The sequence below is a fragment of the Lepisma saccharinum genome, chromosome 1, assembly GCF_977018435.1.
Source record: "Lepisma saccharinum chromosome 1, izLepSacc3.1, whole genome shotgun sequence".
Lineage (NCBI taxonomy): Eukaryota > Metazoa > Arthropoda > Insecta > Zygentoma > Lepismatidae > Lepisma > Lepisma saccharinum.
Window position 1 is genome coordinate 105,503,035 of NC_139229.1, and position 21,697 is coordinate 105,524,731.

The 21,697-nt window shown below is 39.3% G+C and overlaps 1 protein-coding gene across 10 annotated transcripts in view; it reads left to right on the forward strand.

Moving 5' to 3' along the window:
* alpha-Cat (catenin alpha) overlaps positions 1 to 21,697 on the forward strand; it is a 69,911-nt gene that overhangs the window by 13,617 nt on the left and 34,597 nt on the right. For 8 of the 10 annotated variants that reach the window (XM_083135857.1, XM_083135886.1, XM_083135922.1 and 5 more), the window contains exons 6-8: positions 7,862 to 8,038; positions 9,503 to 9,706; positions 21,333 to 21,365. In XM_083135857.1, the coding sequence (XP_082991983.1) occupies positions 7,862 to 8,038; positions 9,503 to 9,706; positions 21,333 to 21,365 (414 nt within the window). The remainder of the gene's footprint in view (positions 1 to 7,861; positions 8,039 to 9,502; positions 9,707 to 21,332; positions 21,366 to 21,697) is intronic. The other 2 variants (XM_083135931.1, XM_083135940.1) reach the window with 1 other exon arrangement.

Below are 21,697 nucleotides of genomic sequence, written 5' to 3' on the forward strand. Positions count from 1 at the left end.
AATTGAAACAAAGTAACATTATTTTAAATTCTCTTTTGTGAAGACTTTTTCAGGTTCTATTTTCCTTCTCACAACACGCATCCTGTGCATAACAGGTTGTATAACTACCAGGATAAATGGTGTTACCATCTCCTAGGCATCTTTGTGTCCGTTTTAGCTCCGTTTAAGCTGAAAATTGGTGCAAATTCCAATAACGACCCCTTCGAAATAACAACCCTTTCCCGGGAACTGTGAAAGGTCGTTGAATCGAGAGTTGACTGTATATGTGTAAACAGTAAACACACCCGCAAACAAAATTTATTACACATACTTGTTTTCATTACTCTGTCTCATGAGTGAGATTTTCTATATATGTATCTTGCTGCAGTTTGCATTTCATGCTGCGGATAATACAAATTATGAAGTACGATAGCATGCACAGAAATGCTATATATTTATGTCAACCTTTTGTGAGTAACAATGTGCATCTATATATTCTTCCTTTTTTTTTTACATTCGATCACTGGTTTTAATATCGCAACAAATGTGAGAATGCGAGTCAACAAAATACACTCCAGATCTGCTCTGCGGCACATGCTTGCATTTCCACGAGCATCGCACGTTCACGACTCTTTTAACAGCACGAAGAGTCGCAGCACAGTCCCACGACTCTTTTCCATCGTTCGTTCATGACTCTCCTGGTAGCTCGAAGAGTCACAGCACAGGGCCACAACACTTCTCCCGCCGTTCGTTCAGGACTCTCGAGACGGCACGAAGAGTCATGGAGCACCTTAATGACTCGCTCTCCTTAGCGACTCTTCTCCTCCCTCATCGTGCGTTCACGAGTCGCGAGCTCTCTTGCACAAGGCGAGGTGACGGCAGTCTTGCCAGCAGCCAGCACTCCTCCCTCTCCGCAGATGGTAAACAGCTGTGTTGAACAAATTTATATCGCTCGCGAACATTGTCCATGTCCATCTCATGTAGCTGTTTGTAGTTTTACAGTCATTCAATATGTGTTTCTGTGCTATGATCGAATTTCTATAAAGAGGGTCACGTTATACGTATGTATTTTTTTTAATGTTGCTTTCGTTAGTAAAACACGTTAACACACAGAGTCATGGAAAGTTCTGGCTTGTAACAACCTCATTAACATTTAATGTTATCATTACATCCCAGACGTGTTCGTGACTGTACCATGAAAACGTTTTTGTCAGTCAAAATTTGTTTTAATTCCCCTTTATGCTCAGAAACTTTAATCGGGACTGAAGCTACATTTCAAAGTGTGATTTAATGTGCAAGATGCCCCCACTAGGGATCGAACCCATGACAGGAAGGATTGACAAAAGCAGAAAGACAACACTATGCAAAGTCCATTGTGAATGTTCTTTGTTTATTCATTTTAAGGATATATTTTTGGCCAGCTTGAAATATTCTTGGTTCGAGTGACATGCTATTGATGGTGTCGCTCGCCTTTATTATGTCAGACTTTCTCTAATGAGCGTAAGATATGTGAGATTCTACACAGTGTATGTGTGTCGTGTCGTTTCATTAATTGGGGTTGTGCGCGCTCTGCTCATGAGCGAGCATGCTCGCGAGTGCGACTCCTTCATTCGTTCAATGAATCGTGGCACACTTTAACGGCAACTTCTTGTCTCCGTCGTTCAAAGAGTCATGAAAGTGTACTGTGATCAGCTGTGACTCCCTCCCCTCTCACGGCACGTTTCAGCCTGCCTCGCTTACAACTCTGGAAGAGAAACAGAAAGGAACCTCCCTCCCCCTTGCTTTCCACACTTCCACCTACCAACATGGATGCATCGTCTTGAATTCTTTCAAAAAGACTCACATCCATGTGGGCACGTGGGACATGTGCCCACCGTCCACGCCGCAAAATATGTGGAAGAGAAAGAAGAAAATATTTGCTTGGCGGGAAGGAGTCATAGCATACATACAACTCTTTGAACATGCCGTTCATTTCTAGTGAACGAGTCGTTACTTTTGAACGACTCGTGTAGCAGTGGCCAGGCAAACTCGCGTTTCCAGCCCCCACATTTTCAATCATCATCGCCGCAAGTGGAGCTAGTAGTATGCCGAGATGGAATTCCGTGTTCTCAAGGTTCTTACCCCCACCGTACAGCCGATGTTTGCCAGGCCAGTGAAATGATTTAAAACGGTCATTAGCATTAGCGACTGGGGGAAGAGACGTGCCAACACCCCAAGTTGTTAAATGTCTCTTCGTTGAGATGTTCCCAAACGCAGAGTTGGTATATATTACCGTATTGCAGGCCGGTAAACTGTATAATTTCATTCTTGATACAGGTTCTATGATTTCGGTAATTGGTGCCAAGGACATTCCAGCCAGTGCACCACGTTTTCAGATTCCCACTCTCATACATGGTGTGTCGAACACACCCCTTGCGGGTAAGGAGATCGTGCTTTTAACCTTTTCCGTAGATGGATTTACATTCCGCCACCCCTTTCGCGTTCTTCCGACGTTTGAACAGGGTGCAATTCTGGGGAACGACTTTTTAAGTAATCAGAGGGCTACTTTGGACTTCCACACAAATCTTCTCACCCTATATCGTTTTGGTTCTCCAGTAAAAATCTCATCTTCAGGCTACTACCCACAGAGCTTTAGACGTATCTATCAAACTGGCACACATGATCAGGGCTAATCTCATTCCCGAATTTGTCACGGCGAGGAAGATAATAGTGAAACCTCACTCTCGCCTTTACATTCCTGTGAGCTTGGTAAATGGTATTGCAGTTTCAGACACGTTATTGGAACCTGACGTGCCGTTTCAACAGAAATCTGGCTTATTAATACCTCGGGCTATTTTAAATGCACAGACCAACCTTCTCTGGATTGGCAATCCATTGATGCATAGAATTACAATTCCCAAAGGTCAGCGTATCGGCGTGGCTGAAGCATGGGAACTCCCCATCCTGATTACCCAGACCGAGGCACCGGTCGAACCAACCAAGGATTTTGCGAGTGACACCGCCAGGGTATTTCCCCCTCAGGTGAACATCACGACAGAAGCCGAAAATACAAGTCAAGCATCTCCAGTTGACAAACAGTTGAACATAAATCTGGACCTTACGCCCGTACAGCAACAACAATTATTGTAGCTCTTGAACTAATATTCCGACGTTTTTTTTGTGGTCCGAGACTGACGTTGGTCGGGCTACAAATTACATACACCGGATTCGCCTTAAAGACGATGTTGTTTTCCGGTCAAGGCCGTACCCGGTAATAGTAATAAAAATAGTAATAAAGTCTTTGACGCGATCGCGATGAATGTAATCTTGATTTGCACCAGTTCTATTTTCAGTTACCCCTGTCGGAAGACTACAAGCTGTATACAACATTCACAGTGCGAGGAAAATGGCATATTGAACTCAATTTTGTGGCAATGAGTGCCAGCATGAGTCCCGCCAGTTTAACTAGGTGCATTCAGTTGGCTTGGGCACAAATGGATTCTTCTACGTTCGCCTCCTACATGGATGATCTGTACTGTTTTGCCGACGAGTTCTCGGTCTTATTGACCACCCTCGAGCGACTGTTCAAGTGTTAACAGGCGGCCGGTTTGAAATATACCCCTTCTAAATGTTCCTTTGGTTATTCACAAATTATCTCCCTCGGGAGCCGTGTAGGCCAGTTTGGCTATCAGATTTCAGATAAGATTATCGATTCAATTACCCATTACATCCCCCCCCCCCCCCAAAACAGTATGTCAGGTTCGCCACTTTTTGGGCCTTATTTCCTACGTCCGGCAGTTTATTAAAAACTACTCAGACATTGCTGCACCGCTTCAGGCATTGGTAGGAAAGAATAAAGGTTTCAAATGGGAACAACCACAAGAAGATGCCTTTGAAACCCCAAAGAAAGCTTTAATTACCGCCCCTGTTCTCTTGCCAGGTTCATATTTATACTGATGCATCATCCACTACCGCGATTTCCGTCATTATGATGCAATAAATCTCTGAAGGGGCATGTCCCTCTTGTGCGTACTGCTCACGAAAATTGAAGGATCACGAGACTAGACTCAGATCATTGAACTTGAACTGCTTGCTATTCTTTATACATTAAAGAGCTTCCGGTTCTTTCTTTTAGGACGTCACTTCCATTTGTTTACCGATAACAAAAGTATAACGTATCTTCGCACCGCCAAATCTCCATCCCCTAAAAAATTTACGTTGGGCCTTAGCGATCGATGAGTACTATTTTACGGTTTCCCATTGCTGCGGTACTCAAAATCCGGCAGACCCTCTCCCGGGATACTGGTATCAAACCAAACGATGACGCACCAGAACTGGAAGAGACTAGGGTTTTATTCATGCAGAATAAAAACATTGATATTGCCTCCCATCAACGTGCCAATGAAACACTTAGCACCATTTTTGTATTTTGGAGGATCCTCAGGGGGGAGGGCAGCCAGGCCCCTGCCCCCCTCCAACAGGAGGTGTGTTACCATTCTATCAAAAATGGGTTGCTCTATCGGCTCCATCGAATGGCCTCGGGTGCACAGAAACTTCTGTGCATACCGAACGCCCTCCGTGACATGGTGATTGAATCTTTACATTCATTGCGAACCGGAGGTGGCCACATGGGCTTTTCGAAAACTTACAATCGAGCCCTGAAGGAAATTTATTTTCAGTTTATGAAGAACTTCATACAGCGGAAAATCACGAATGTGCGGTGTACCAGGTGAATAAGAGGCCTCCCGGTTACCCGACTGGCGAGTTATTAACTTATCTGCCGCAAAAACCATTCCAGTCCATCACGATTGACTTCAGTGGTCCACATCCCGCTTCAGGACCGCTCAGACATAAATATATACTTGCGGCGACTGACTTTTCAACCCATTATATGTGACGTGTCGGCTCAAACGGCGGCCGACTTCCTGTATGAAGAGATTATACTCTATTTGGGGGTCCCGGAGACCATCCATGCAGATAGAGGAAGTGCATTTACTGCTAAGCTTTTCCAGGAGTTGAATGAGAAGCTAGGGGTAAACCTCAAGTTCACGCCCACGGCGTACCATAATCCCTTCGGCCTTCAGGAAAAAGGACATTCTATTTTGCAACAGATTCTTAAAAACTTTGTAAATAATGCACACACAAATTGGGAAATGTATCTTGGCCCGGCCCTGTTTTCATATAACAAGGCCTGCCAGCAGAATTCGCGTTATTCGGCTTTCTATCTCTTGCATGGTAGTGTAATAGAACGTGTTAACCCTAACTTGTATCGGATCCAATTCCCGAATATACTGGACCAGGTGATTATTGACGATATTGGAATACACCGCTTTAAACTGTATCATCCGCCCCATGAAGAGTAGCAAACACCGGGAATACGGGGAGGTTGCCACCCCCCCCCCCCCCCCCGGGTACTTACCGGCAGTCACCTATAACTTTTGCTATATATCAGTGGTCAATGAGCAGCAACGATCAGACAGGCAATTTTTTTATGATAATTTTAACTTCATACATAAATCCCTAATAAATAAATATCTCCCTTCTCTTATGCGAAAATGTTGTGAAAGGTATTTTTTTTCGCCAATCACCACAGTGTCTCTTAGTGCAAACTGGACGTCACCCACACCAGAATAATGAAAGTCACGAAGATGCACGATATGTTCAATAACACTAGGAGTGTTTATATGTTAGCGCACAGTGAGACAGTCTCGCATCTAACATGTTTAAAAATACAATAATAATGCACTTATTATATTATATACAAGTCCCTCAGGGGCACCTTCTGTTTAACAGAAACAGAGGGGAAAGGACGACGTAAGCCAAAGGCTTTTGAATTGTTTATCAAGTCGTGTGCTGAGCACACGTTCAATGACTTATACGAAGTACATTCTTCACTAGTTTGGTGTGCGGATGGACGAAACTGGTGTTAAACATATGGTCACATTTTTATGCATATTTTTTTTTGCATTACAAATAGTACCTTTGTCGCTTGCACGGGAAAATATACCTCAACGCACCTTCGTAATAATTTTGCTCAGAGTTCATTCCAGTTACATTAAATATAGACAGATAAATAATGACGAAAGAGATTTAAAGGTGCTGGGCCAATGAAGAGACAATGAATATATAAATCAGTGCATGAAGTGAAGTCGGCTTCATTAATAATAATAACGGATAGATTATTATTATCCCGTTTAGTCAGAAGAGTTGTGGCTTGCTCCCACACTTCAATAAGTATATAGTCACTGACAGGATAGACCTACAATATGGCGTTAATTGTATCATAACAGTTTTAACTTTGTTAATGTTGCAAGCATTAAGTTTTAAAGAAATAATTCTTTAAGCACTCCCTTATCACTATAGTTTTGGTACTTTCATCTTTATCACGATAATAGCGATTTGTTTGTTTCTCATAAGCTGCCTGCTTCATCGTTATTCCCGCACACAAACTGCTTTCGCGCAGTCTCATGCTGCAGCTCATATTACTATGACCAAAATAATAAGCGAAAATGGCATTGATACTTATCACACTTATAAAAACATAGGCTTTACCATAGTAAATGCGGGCATACATATTTGCGTACTATCCCAAGTCAGTGCGCTCTCGGAGCTGGAAGTGCGTACTCAACTGCATGCACCACGCGCCTATGTCAATGTGATCCACCCTGCCGCGAACGCTCGTGTGTAGGATGAGGTCCTGGATTTACTACCGCCGTTTTACATTCTCCAAGCAGGCCTATTGCATTTATCGCCCATCTCTCGTATGATGACTTGTCTCTATTTTAAACCATCCTTTTTTATGGGCAGAGAGTCGTTCCGGCTGCCCGCTTTTCAACACTTGTTTATGTCTTGACTCAGGAAAAAGGGATGGCGTTTGTTCATCACAACAGGCATAGTGACCTAGAACTGCATTGAACGGCATCTGAAATTCTGCTGAATTTTCTCGACCTCGTGTTGGTAATCAGGAGGCATATCTATTTTAAATCCACGCTGGGTGCGCCCACCATCCCAGCTCGCTCTCAAGAACGAAACATTTTTCGAAGTACGTTCGTTTGTTCCCCGGCAAATTTTCTCCACACACCTCCCGTGGCAGCAAAATCTTTCTGCCCCTTCCGTCGCGCACCCTGCAGGGATCATGCACGGGAAACCTCCGCTCGCTGCCTGCGATGTCAGTCGAATCCTTTGCGATTGCGCAATACCCTCTGCGCCGGTTTCACACTCAGCCAACTGCCCTTAGATCTGTCATTCGCGGCCAAGATGTATTTCTCTCTCTCTAGCGTGGATTCATATCATATCGCACAAGTCAGTGTTGCCAGTCTTCACGTTCTAGTTCTAAAATTGCCTGCAGGCTTTCATCGCCACAGAACGAAATTCGCTCGAAAGAAGTCGCGAATGAAAAGTCACCACCATCGAACGACATTCATCCTTGCATCGCCCCGGATAATTGCAATTCAGCTTTCACACTGTTTTTCCTCCCACGGCTTTGCAAGCTGACACCATTCGGGAGACCTGCACGACATTCCTGCATACGTTCGTGGCTCCCAGTTTTTACCTTGCCTCGAAATTGGGAATATAAAGTGTACACATCCCCCTCCCCCCCCCCCACCTTCCCCAGAGCTGTCCATGGGATGACAGGACATCAGTTCGTCAAGTTGTTTATTTTTTTTTTTTTTGCCGAGGCCAATGCCTTTTTTTTTTTTTTTTTTTTTCCATTGCATAAAAAGGTACCTTCTGGTTAACCCTAGAACAGATTTTGTTTTAACAAAGGAGTGTCGTGTATTTTAATTAGTAGTGAAGTAAGTAAAAACAATGGCCAGTTATGGAGTCAAATAGCAAAAGTTCCGGACAGATGGAGTACAATATACGTGAAATAATAATAATAATAATAATTCTCTCTTACCAGGTTTATGTGAGGCATCCTGAGCTGGCAGCAGCAAAAGCAAACAGAGACTATGTCTACAAGCAGGTGTGTGAAGCAGTGAACACAATATCAGACGTAGCTCAAGGCAGAGGGCCTAATGTGCCAGAGCATCCGTACGATGGACCAGGGGAACTTGCTGCTGCACTTGATGATTTTGATGTAAGTAACTTCACTGGGAAAGTAATTCCACATGAATCTTTCTTGTTTTCATGCTATCGATTTACAAGAAAGTGCAAATGAAACCTAAGTGTGAGAAGAATCAGGGGTTGTTGGTAGAGTTCCCAGTGAAGGCACAATGCACTGTGGTTTAGATACAATTTTAAATTGTAGGTCCAGTCCCAGTTAGCCTAAGGCAATAGACTTCGTTGTTTCATGTATCTAATTGTTTTGTTTTTTTTATTCTTGAGATTCAAAGTATTTCAGATTGATGAGTGCCCAGTTGACATGATAGCTATATGAGACTTGAACATAACATTTTTTCCATTAATAATTTCTTTTATAGTACAGAGGGTATTCAAAATAGTCACATAGTTTTGAATGCTTAATAGTGCAAAGAATGGTTTTGAAAGAAAAATGAAGCACTTTGCATGATCATAAATTGTAAAGTTTTGTTTTTCTTGACACCAACTCTCCTGACCCTTAATACAAGTAACACACACACACACACACACACACAAGAGTATATTTGTACTTGCTTGCTTTATAAATTGATTAAATTTTTGAAAACATGGAGGAATAGATTCTTTAATTCCCAACTTTGCATATATACCATGTTATCCTTTCTTTCAAAGTTCACTATTTTTGTAGACAAAAGTGCATTACATTTTTTTTGTAACCTGCATGTAATGTACTCTCTCTCCTAACAGATTGTCATTTTTAAGTGGAGATGTATCAACATAACATTTTTTTCACTAATACTGATAAAGTATTAGTATAAAATATACCAATACTGACAAGCAATATTGTATTGATGATATAAATTGGTAATTATTTTGTGAAGAAAGGTTTAGTCTTAATGTATAATTGATGGAGCGTTGCTTCAGAAAACAAACTGTATTTTGGAAACTTTAAGTTACTGAATTTATAGAAATATGGAATCAATAAAATTATTGGAAATTATATCAATATGATTATATTGACACAGTTAATCCATATTTAGAAGTATAATAACTTCTGTATTACTTTATCAGGCTTGGTAGTTTCATCATATCATTTGAAATGTTTGTGTTGTAGCAGTAGGTTCAAGCGACCACGAATCTACCTTTAGAGAACCTAGCTTGGATGGCTGGGATAAGAGCTGTAAAAGAATTCACCAGGTTAAAATGGTGGAGCCTTAATACTAAGTGGGAAAACCTGTAAACACAATTAGACAAATAAGTAATGGTTAACAATAACAAGATTTATTATAAAACCCAGGTTCGATACCCACTGGAGGCACATGTGGTTCGGATCCCACTTTAAAGTGTAGGTTCAGTCCCAATTAGCCTTGCTGTGCATAAAGTGGACTTTACGCACCAAATCAATCAATCACTCATTTATTATAAAAGAGTAGTTGCTTATATATGTAACTTGCACTTTACAGTGTGTAATTTTATAAGAATGAAATAATTACTGTAATTCCAGGAGCGCATTGTGATTGACCCATTGGCGTACAATGAAGTTCGAACCCGTCCATCTCTGGAGGAGAGACTTGAGAGCATAATCAGCGGAGCAGCCTTGATGGCCGATTCATCTTGCACTCGTGATGAAAGAAGAGAACGCATCGTGGCTGAGTGTAATGCTGTTAGGCAGGCTCTTCAGGATCTTCTCTCTGAATACATGGCAAATGTAAGTGTTGCAAATGTATAGAAGATAATATGTTTAATAACTTATCTAAGATCAACTTATCTTGTTAATCTTGAACAAATGTTACCATAAAGCATATACAATAAAAGGTAGTTCTTCAGTTTCAAACATCTGTACATATTAGTTAACTATGATTATGGTATCGTGAACCCAACTTCTTTGTAGTGGACCCCCTCCTCCTATTTTCCATAAAGATCTTCTTGAAGATATAGTTAGGACCTCCATTTCAATAATTTTATCTGAAAACCAGCAGTATTTTTCTGGAAATTCATATTCCAGAACTACACAGAATGTTGAAAACAATGTGCTAATATTTGCCAATAATATAAAATGACATCACAGTCATAGAAACTTTTAAATTTTAATAAATTTAAATGAAATTTAAATGCCATTATGCTGTGTCTCGAAAGTAATATTTTGGTTATTAACAAAGATGATCAAATGTATACATTCAAGAGAATTCCTGTATTTCATTATCTGAATGCATAAGACTGCAATGTAGTGTGTTGGCCAGTCATTGAGAATAAACCTGTAAAATCGTTCATATGCCATGCGTAGCATCACAGCAATATGAACCATTTGAATAAATATACAGTGTGATGCTGCTTGCAGGTCACCTTACAGTAATTTAATAGTATAAAACTGTTGTCATAACCAGGGAATGGATTCATATGTAAATACAGTGAAACCTCGATATTACGTTCCCGCATTATACGTTTTCCCACTTAATACGTTCATCCAGTCAGGCCCCGGCAAAAGGCCGTGTTAAATAATAGGACAGTCACCTTGATCTTATGTTCGCTCTAACTTCAGTTTCCCGCTTTATACGTTTTCCGAGCCGTGTCAATATCTTTAAAATTTGGCAGAAACCTGTTTTGTTGACCGCGACTTCTCCCTGCTTTTTCTTGCTTTTGCAGCTGTTTCATTCACCATGCAACCTTGAACTTCCAGATGTTAGGCTTTCATGCGAGAGGAGGGAGGATAGGAGTGAAGAGGCATGGTCTGTGGAAGGCTGGGGAGGGGGAGGTGGGGTACAACATGCATTTGTCGCACCTTCCTTGAAAGACAGGAAGGGACAACGGCACTTCTTGTAGTCCCTGTGAAGAATAAATGGGCCGATCCTTCTGCCTCAGGATCAGACAACAATCGCACTGGTGCCAAACCGATTCTCTCTAAATGCTGCCTTCCGTAGAGTTTGGACACGTGTGTGACTGAGGTGTCTTTGTTTGCCCTTCCCCTTCACAAAAATGAGAGTGGAAAATTGACAACGGGACTCATTGCCCACTCATTTACGGAATCCTTTGTAGTTGACTGGGACGAAAAAAAAGTGGGGAGGGGGCTTGTTTCGTGTTTGTAATTTTGTTTCCTTTCTTCTTGTTTGCAGTGTTGGAAATGGAAAATAAGGATTTGCCATACCTGATAATAACTGCACTTTCTCTTCAATTAAAAGTTGTTTCTATTTCTAAGGAAATACGATTGGATCTAGTTCGATTATTATAATCGCTATATAATTTGGTTATCAGAATGAAGCTGAAAACGCACAAGCTAAAGTATTTTTTTTTCTATGAGCAGATAGGGAGATATATTACTCACTGATATAAAAATATTCTTGTCAAATCAATTTTGTGGGGGAGGGGCAGAGGGCGAAGTTTGGATAAATGTATTATTCTACGTGAGGGAGAGAATGTTTCTCTATGCATATTACATGACTTGTCTGCTGTAAAGTGACGGGGCCAGGAAAAATGAGTGAATAAACGAGGGGTGTGGCAATATTTTCTGAGAGCTGCCAAATTTAGTTCACCATTAAAATGCAGGTGATCTAAGCTACCACATAAAGTGGCTCTGGAGCTCATCCAGCCTAAAATAAAATTTGTACGGGGGGAAACCTTGGTGGGTAAAGGCTGCCCAAGCATGGTGCTGATCACATCACCTCCAAATTGGCATAGATCGAAGAGTATGTGGGGTAAAGTAAAGCCGTCCGGAGCATGGTGCGGATCACATGATCTCCCACATCCCCCTTTATATGCATCACAGCATGGTGCAAAGTGCATTGGGAACTGTACCTTTGCCTTTATCTCATTTGAAGGAGGGATGTTGCTTTCTCATGCCCCCTATGGTATCGTCACTAGTCTTTACTGAAAAGTGCCAAGTATTTCTCCCCCGATTTTCTTGCTCATGTAGAAGTGACATCTTAACCAATTAACATAAAAGCAAAAAGCGATCTCCCGTCTCCTTTCCTCTGAGGTCTAAAATTACACAGTTGCTCTTGAACCTGAATACGCACATTCAACGAACATAGCAGAACATAGCATACTGCAAGCAAGCATATATATATATATACAGGGTGGCGACAGACCTGGAAAACCTGGAAAACCGGGAAAAGTCAGGGAATTTGAGGTGTCAAAAAAAGTCAGGGAAATGTCAGGGAATTTCGTCTTCATTGACTTTTTAAATTTTATTATTTAAAGATATCGTTATGGAACTCTGAACGGGAACAGAAAATTGTTATAACTCTGGCACTATGGGAGCAATCTACTTCAGATAAGTTTTGTTTTGCAGCTAAAACATAAGCGCATGCAACCGTGTACAATTCAGAACGCCGGACCGAGGAAGGGGTTTTGGGGGGCTCGACCCCCGGATTTCAATAGAGAAAACAAAAATCTGAAGTTTGCCCCCTCTTCTCCCACTATTTTGGAGAGAAGGTGCAAACTTTAGTATTAGTTTCAAAGATTGAACATTTCTCAAGAGAATGAAACATGTTTCATGTTCTTGGGTGCCATACAAGTAGAATAATAAGTCAAAATGTGATTAATTTTTTTTTTTACGAAAAATATGTAATTTGCATTTTTGGAGGTAAATTGTTATAACTCGGGCACTATGGAAGCAATCTACTTAGGATAAGTTTTGTTTTGCAGCTAAAACATCATAGCATGCAACCGTGTACAATTCAGAACGCCGGACCGAGGAAGGGGGTTTAGGGGGCGCGACCCCCGAATTTCAATAGAGAAAACAAAAATTTGAAGTTTGCCCCCTCTTCTCCTACTATTTTGGGAAGAAGGCGCGAACTTTAGTATTCTTTTCAAGGAATGGACATTTCTCAAGGGAATGAAACATGTTTCATGTTCTTGGGTGCCATACAAGTAGAATAATAAGCCAAAATGTAATATTGTTTTTTACGAAAAATATGTAACTTGCATTTTTGGAGGAAAATTGTTATAACTCGGGCACTATAGGAGCAATCTACTTCAGATAAGTTTTGTTTTTCAGATAAAACACCAGAGCATGCAACAGTGTACAATTCAGAACGCCGAACCGAGAAAGGGGGGCTGGGGGCATGACCCCCGAATTTCAATGGAAAAAACAAAAAAATGGATTAGCCCCTACTTTTCCTGCTTTTTTGGGTAGAGGGCGCGAACTTTATTATTCTTTTCAAAGAATGGACATTTCTGAAGAGAACATAACATGTTTCATGTTCTTGGGTGCCATAGAAGTTGAATAATAAGCCAAAATGTGATTTTTTTTACGAAAAATATGTAATTTGCATTTTTGGAGGTAAATTGTTATAACTCGGGCACTATGGGAGCAATCTACTTTAGATAAGTTTTGTTTTTCAGATAGAACATCACAGCATACAACCATGTACAATTCAGAACGCCTGACCGAGGACGGGGGTTTGGGGGAGCCCGACCCCGAATTTCAATGAAAAAAAAAACAAAAATCTGAAGTTTTCACCCTCTTCTCCCGCTATTTTGGGGATGAGGCGCAAACCTTAGTATTCCCATCAAAGAATGGACGTTTCCAAAGAGAATGAAACATGTTTCATGTTCTTGGGTGCCATAAGCCAAAATGTGAAACACTGTTTTTTTTTAAAAAAATAGGTAATTTGCATATTGCTCAGAAAATTGTTATAACTCGTGCACTATGGGAGCAATCTACTTCGGTAAAAGTTTTGTTTTGCAGCTAAAACATCAGAGCATGCAACCGTGTACAATTCAGACCGCCGAACTGAGGAAGGGGGTTTGGGGGGCGCGACCCCCGAATTTCAATGAAAAACTATAAAAATGTGGAGTTTGCCCCCTCTTCTCCCGCTATTTGGGACGAAGGCGCGAATTTCTCAAGAGAATGAAACATGTTTCATGTTCTTGGGTGCTATACAAGTTGAATAATAAGCCAAAATGTGATATTTTTTTTTTTACGAAAAATACGTAATTTGCATTTTTGGAGGAGAATTGTTATAACTCGGGCACTATGGGAGCAATCTACTTCGGATAAGTTTTGTTTTACAGATAAAACATCAGAGCATGCAACTTTGTACAATTCAGATTGCCGAACGGAGGAATGGGGTTTGAGGGCGCGACCACCGAATTTCAATGGAAAAAACATAAATATCTGAAGTTTGCCCCATCTTCTCCCGCTATTTTAGGGAGAAGGCCCAAATCTTAGTATTCTCTTCAAAGAATGGACATTTCCAAAGCGATTGAAACATATTTCATGTTCCTGGGAGCCATACAAATTGAATAATGAGCCAAAATGTGAAACTCTGTTCGGAAATGTGGCATGGATATGTTGCGGAGGGGAGGGAGAAGGGGGAGGTTGGTCATCAATATGCATTTTTCAAGCTTGCTCCAGACCTGTGTCAAGAGTTTCCACCCAAACATAAGAGTATGAAGGTCGAAAAAGCACATTCATTTCGTAATCAGCACAATTATACCATATGCTATCATCAGGCCAGTACGACCTTACTCTGATGATACCATATGGTATTATTGGGGTAGTAAAGGTTAAGCCTCTAAATATTACGTGGAAAATGCATTGAATATCATTTTTTCTTGTCCATATGGGAGTAGTAAGGGGACTTGTCACGTAGTAAGGCATTTTGTTGGGCAAACTGAAGGAACATGGAAAAAAAAAGGTTCCATTGATACATACGATTTTTGTTGAATATCGCCACCTGACAAGGTATCTCACTACAACATGCGACAGAAATTGCATGGACTGCAACATCCAACAAAAATCGCATGCATAAACAAGAAGAGCTTTAGACTGCAAATATGCTGCTGGAATTTTATTACTCTTCTGGCTCACTTCACCTTATTTAATTTAGCAGTGCTTATGAAGTTCTTCTTTCATCATCCTGATGTATTACTGGTTTCGCACAAGTTAACATACGTTTACAATGACATTGCACTATTCTTAGATATCAAGAAGAATTCAACCAAACGGGATATATATTGAATACTATCACAAAAAAGTTTAACATAAATCTGTAATGGTGAACGTTATAAAAATTGGCAAGAGCATGCTCCCAACCTCAAATTTACTGTAACACTAGTATTGCATTGAAATTAACGCCACTCTCTGTCCTGTTTGTTTAAACTCATGAGAGATGGTCATTAATCTCTCACAGGGTAAGGTTAATGTCCAATATTATGAAACAAAATACTAATAATAAATACGTAAATATTTTAATATCATATTTACTAGATTCATTCAATCATAAAAGCAAATCACTTTCTTCAAGGATTGAATTTTCTCTGCCATCTACTATTTATATGAGGGGTGGCCAGAAAGTAATTTCCAATTAGTAGGGACATTGATTTTTCGCAAATGCCAAAACCGTGAAAAATGGTAATTGCTGCGAAGTTATGTTTAGGAATGTGCAGTGATGTCTGGACACATTTTTCGCCCATTCGAAATATCGAAATAATGCGAATTTGGCATAAAATGCGAATTGTTTGCGTTTTTAACAATTTTTTTTAAAGAAATGTCCTAAAAAATGAAAAATTCCATGAAATCCAACATTCTTCTCTTTTCTAGGCCATGTTTGTGTACATAGAACATGCAAGTTTTCCAACATTTTACTCAAGAGTAAATTGTAGAGTTATACCAACATGGAATAATTCCGACAGACACATTAAGTCATGTATTTCCCACGATTTTTTCAACTTCTATCAAAACCATTTGCATCACAGAGCAAAGTGGCAGGGTTCTAACAGGAGATCGAGTGCATATCTACCGTCATACAGGAGCCACATCTTCGTATTTGTCACACAATATATGTTTTGAATTACCAAGCTAAGTGTGCACCATCGGCATTTGTCGAGCCAGTAATAATGGAGCTCAGTCGTTAGGGCGTCTGACTACTATGCGAGAGACCTGGGGTCAATCCCCTGCGGCGGAGAACCGGGATGTTTTCCATCTATTCAAACTGCTCCGGTGACCGCCCAGCATCATATGAAGCTGGGACCTTGAGGAAACTGAGGGATAAAGGTGGCCAGGAGCATGGTGGTGATCACATCACCCCCACCTTCAGCCGTGATCAAGAAAGTGTGGGACCCTAACTCCACACCCCTATACACCTTCATGGAAAAGTGCAGGGGAGCACTTTACTTTTACTTCCTCAAAAATCTGTTCCAACATATCAAACTGTCACGAAAATACGTAGACCATGTGACCTACAATTTAAAAGAATAGTTTAAAAGCACAATGAAGTATTAAGTTGCGGTATGTTTGGCAGATAAATGTTCTAAAACAAAAACGCGAATTTTGGGAAACGTAACACTAACAAGTCAAAAAAGATAATGCCAATTTTTGGCGCTATAATATATCGGTATCTGTCACGTGAGATTGATTGTTTTAATTTTTTGGTGTGTCGCCACTTATGGTCATTATGCACCCTTCAGTATATACGGAAAATTCCATTATCTAAAATCCTTACCTTAAAATTAAAAAAAGGGGTATGGAAAATAACTTTCAAGATATCAAACTCTCACAAAGAGGCGTAAGTTATGTGACTTACAATTTGAAACAGTAGTTTAAAAACACCATGAAGGTAGAAGGTATATTTGCCAGAAAATGCGCTAAAATGAAAATGTGAATTTTGGGAAAAATAACACCGTATAGTAAAAAATAAAAAATAAGAAAATTCACCAATTTAAAAAAAATAACAAAATATTAAGGTCCCTACCAATTAGGCATAAATAAAACAATAATATCAGTAGTAATTTATTGCATTTGTAACAGTGAGTCCTAACTTACTTTTCGGCATAATCACCACCATTGTTCTCGCATTTGTCGTAGCATGGCACTAAATTTTGTATGCCCATGGTATATGTGTCTGACAAACAAAAACTGAAACTATCTCTACCGCAGTGTAGCTGTCAAATCCTTGCCCTGCCAGAAACCTATTCAGTTAAACCAGGAGATGAAAGTCTGTACATTAAAGGGCAGGACTGTACAGGGAGTGGTCCAAGATCTCTCACCTGAAGTGATGCAAAGGGCCTGTGTTGTGCTGTATGGGGTTGTGCACATTCAATTGGCCTTCCGTGAATTGTATGCACCATCGTCTGACCATACTATCATTCACGACATCCGGTCTGCACACCTCACACGATTGCTGGTGGCTCTGTGCCAAATTCTGAGTGTGCAGTGTAGGCTACATCGCAGTCTGTGGGAGACTGTATGATAGCTGCAATCTTTAACCTAGAACTGTCCTAAAACATCTGCATTACAACTATACCAGATTACAGCTACATGCCACTTCTTCCTGTCTGCATGTTTGTGTGTCGCTCTCCGACCACTATTGTTGCGTATAGGCACCATTGGAGTTTTTTTTCAGGATGCCCCTCGTATATGAACTTTCAGAAGCTTTTATTATTAGAGTGTTCCTGTTTTAATGTGTGGTTAGCTAAATCAGGTACCTATACAATGCAATTCTATAAATTGCTTGCGTTAAATTTCTAATACCTACGTACCCTTTTCGTCAGCATTAAAGGTATAACTGCATGTTGTCAATTTCACAGTACTTCACTTGGATATACTGTACTGAAGCAGAAATCCCATTGATAAAGTAAGGAAATATGACACTTTATTTTGTTCGATTCAATTGTTTCACTTATATGAAAGAGTTAAGTTGTTTGCTTTACAGAGAAGAGAGAAGTAGCTTTATGCATTGAAAAATGAGTCCGCACTCATGGTTCTTGCAAGCAGAGGGTTCCAAACCTCAGTGGAAATATCAACATATAATACCGAGAATGGATAAGGAGACTGATAAATTACAAATTGTATTTCTTAATCATTCACTCTTATCTCATTTAGTCGTAACTTTAAAAATAATCAAGTATTTTATTTTAAAGTTACTGCGTATGACAAAATTCTGTAATCAATCCTTACCTAGCTTGTGAATTGTAATAATTTTCCAAATTCACTATTTTGCAGTTTGAATTCAAATCATAGAGAATAGAGGAATTAAGTCAATTTCATAGAAGATGATATTGGTGTTTAACAAATCCATGCCTGGATCTGTATGAGTTTATTATTTCAATTTACGAAAACATCGATTTAGTTTAGTTTGTAATTGTCAGGGAAAAATTTAAATTTTGTCCTGGAAAACCTGGAAAAGTCAGGGAATTTCATTTTTGCTTGTTTGTAGCCACCCTGATATATATATATATATATATATATATATATAACGCCCATCTTCCATGATCTCATTAATTCACCACTGTTCACAGCTGTGCAGTAATTGAACGATTGAGCCGGTTTCTCATTCTTGAATGTCCTGTGTCGGAAATCTTGCTCCTATGTCTAAAGCATTGACATGACAACATGGGAAGAGTGTCAAGGAGTGATCCTTCCTACCCCCCTTATTTTCTTTCTGCTACTTGGCCGAGTGGGAATGGGCACACTTCTGATAAGCGCTGCTCAACCACCTGTTTTTGTCTCCCCCTTCCCCTCCCTCCTGTTGCAAACCAGTCGGAGGGGTGCCTGCGAGCAGCGGGCAGCTGGTAACTGGCGCCATTGTTTTGTCTCCTGGCTCCAGAGCTATGACTCGTAAGGGAAGAAAAACGTCAGTGTTTTGCATCTCGCCTCAGAAGGTTGTTTTGCTTTGATGATTAGGAAACACAAGCAGCAGACACAATGCGAGAGTTAAAGAAAAAAATACTATCTTTTTTTTTCTTCCTTCGGATAAATGCCTTGAACGCACAAAGCAGTGCAAGAAGAAAATGCACATGATGCTAAGAATGATATAATCCCCGTTTTCTTCGGAACCATTCACGTGCTGAAAATATATCACGCAATATTAAAGAAGTTATCGGGAAGAAAAAGAAAAAAAAAAAGAAACGTTATTTACTGGGAAACTATTGCCCTCCACAAGACTTCTTAATCCAATAATAAATTGTGGATTAATATGGATGTAAATAACATAAAGTGGCATGCCCAAGGGGGGGGTCATCCCCCCATTTTGGTGAGTATTTCTGAATAAAAAAAGGGATAACGTCATAGGCAGGAAAAGATGGCAAAGTGAGGGCTGACTACTGTTAAAAGTATATGTAACCCCATCCTCCTTTCGAAAATCATGCGCTAGTCACTGATAATTTCTTGCGAGCGTCACTGATAATTTCTAAAAATGCATAAGTTTGACAAAGCTTGCTTTGTTCACTTCATGCTGTTTTGCTGATCGGGACTGGATACATGTGCAGGTCAAAGTGGAATCTGAATCATTCTGCATGTCTTCAGGACACTTTGATTGCAGTATATAAAAATGCTTGACGTCCAGGTATAAATGATCACCTACCCCTCTAATTACCCGGGACTTCAAAAACTAGCAACTAATTACCAGTTTAGAGAGTAAATAGATATCCCACACAATCAGATGAATCCAAGAGATGGCAGTTAGAAGCAGTCATTCACCGTCCCTACCCTACGAAAGTGGGTCCTGTTAATCCGTCATTGACTTTCACAGCAGATCTTGCTTTTTTTCCTTGCAAATTCATAATCATACTTCTATCCCATTGTTAAACAATTTTTGATATAATATACCCCTAAAAAGTCGATTGTGTAGTCAATCCTTACTGACACTTGAGTTTCACCCCTCCCTTATGCTTTCCCGCATTGTGCGTTTTTCATTTAAGGGCGCCTGAAGAATGTAAAATTGGGGTTTGACTGGTACATATCTTCAGATTCTAAAGTCAATGTAATTTTGTATAATCTTACGAATTGTGTTATGTAAGCTCGAAAAATGCTCTTTTTACTTTCCATATTTTATTTTTACATACACAAGCTTTAGCACATATTTTGCACATTTTAATTTTTACATGGAACTTCCATATTTTCAAACATTTGCTGACACATATTCCATATTCATGCTATTACTACATTTTCTACTTTGGTCTTAATAGCAAAGGTTTTCCATTAATCTGTATTTTGTTTGTTTTGTACTCTGTTTATTTTTAAACTGGACAATGTACAATGCATCTGGTATTCTAACATTTGTGTCAACAATGGAAGCCCAAGCTTGAAATGGCAGTGAAATCCATTACATATTTTGAATATATACTCCCTTTATTTCACTCATTATTGAACACAGTTTCAGTCAATATAAATCTGTCGTAGCAACAATAGAAGACTCACGTTTCAGCACTTTAAAAGTAATCAGTTTTGATACCAAAACAAAGTAAAGCACATTTTGTATTTGAATTCACTTTGTAACAGAATTTATGTATATTTTATAACACAAGTCTCTTATTGGATTGAAATACCCTCACAATAATGCTTAGAGAGTTTTATTAACACTTCTCTGAGAAAAACCATAACATTTGCAGCACTAACCTTAGAGCAGTTCTTACTATCACCAAATAAATATGCACTAAAATATTTGTAGTACCTGAAATTATTCCTTTATTTATTTTTTTTTGCTTTGATAGTGACATTTCAATGACAAAATAAAGGTGTATTATCAAATAATTCTTATTTATTGGCCTGTAGATTTAGTATGGACAAACAGTAAGCAGCTGATTTCAGATACATCTGCATGTAAGAAAACAGTGTAGCAGGAATTTTTTATTTTATTTATTTTAGTAAAAAGATTACAACCAGTGTTGAGGGAACAAAACATTAAGTAATACTATAAACAGGTACATACTCTTTCACAGAACTTCGTACTGATAATTACTTTCATGGAACTGGTGTAATTTCCAATATAGATAGTTTGGGGATATAACCAGGGTTCTAATTGGTCCGGTACAAGACAGTGTTAGAATTTATTTCCAGATTTTACACTTTCCTGTGTTTTAAGTTTTTTCAGCCACAGACCCATGAGAAATGTATGATTGGGGTTCTACAGTATAATACATTGCTTCAAATGATTTACTTAAACATCCAAGATGCAGTCAATGCAGAAGATGTTAGCAAAAGTTTTGGGTAAATGAAATTTCTTGTGTATGGTTGGAGATTTGAAAAGAAACCATGAAATTCCTGGAAGTATAAAATAAGTTGAAGGTTCCTGCTTGAAAATAATGCTATGTGCACATGTTATTTAATTTTGTATGGTGAATGTGTGACTAATATTAGGCGTAAATAATATATCTAAGAATATGAATTAAATAAAAGCTCATCATTAATACTCACAACTAAAATGCAGCTTTTTGATCCAAATATTTGCGTACATCAAGAACAAGATTCGTGTATTTTTTCTGAATATTATTCATATAAACCATTGCTTAAGCTCAGGTTTTGTTTTTATCTTTTCTTTGACTTATCAAACACAAGAATGAAAATGTGTTACTATATTGTCAACTTTTTCTTTCCTTCTTGATGACCATACCAGTTGGAAACTGCAAAATGCCTGTCGAGAAGTGGGGTAAGACTGACATAATTGTTTGCACATTTTCTATCCCTGTTTTTGCCACTCCTGTTAATGTCTCTCTCTTCAGGTAGTTACTTGAGTGTTCCCTTTTTGCACATATCTGTGGCACTCCCGAGAGATTGTGTTATAGCTTTATAATCACATGATAGCAAAATATGTTAATGCTTATGTGAGACATTAGAATGAACCCAATAACCATATTTGCTTCCACATGAGTTTAGTTGCTGTCTCTCTTTCTTTGTGTTTCTTTTCTGTCCCTGCATATGTAAAGCTGGAAAATAATTTCATAGCAACAGTGGCCATACCATAGTCTTCAAAATCAGTGT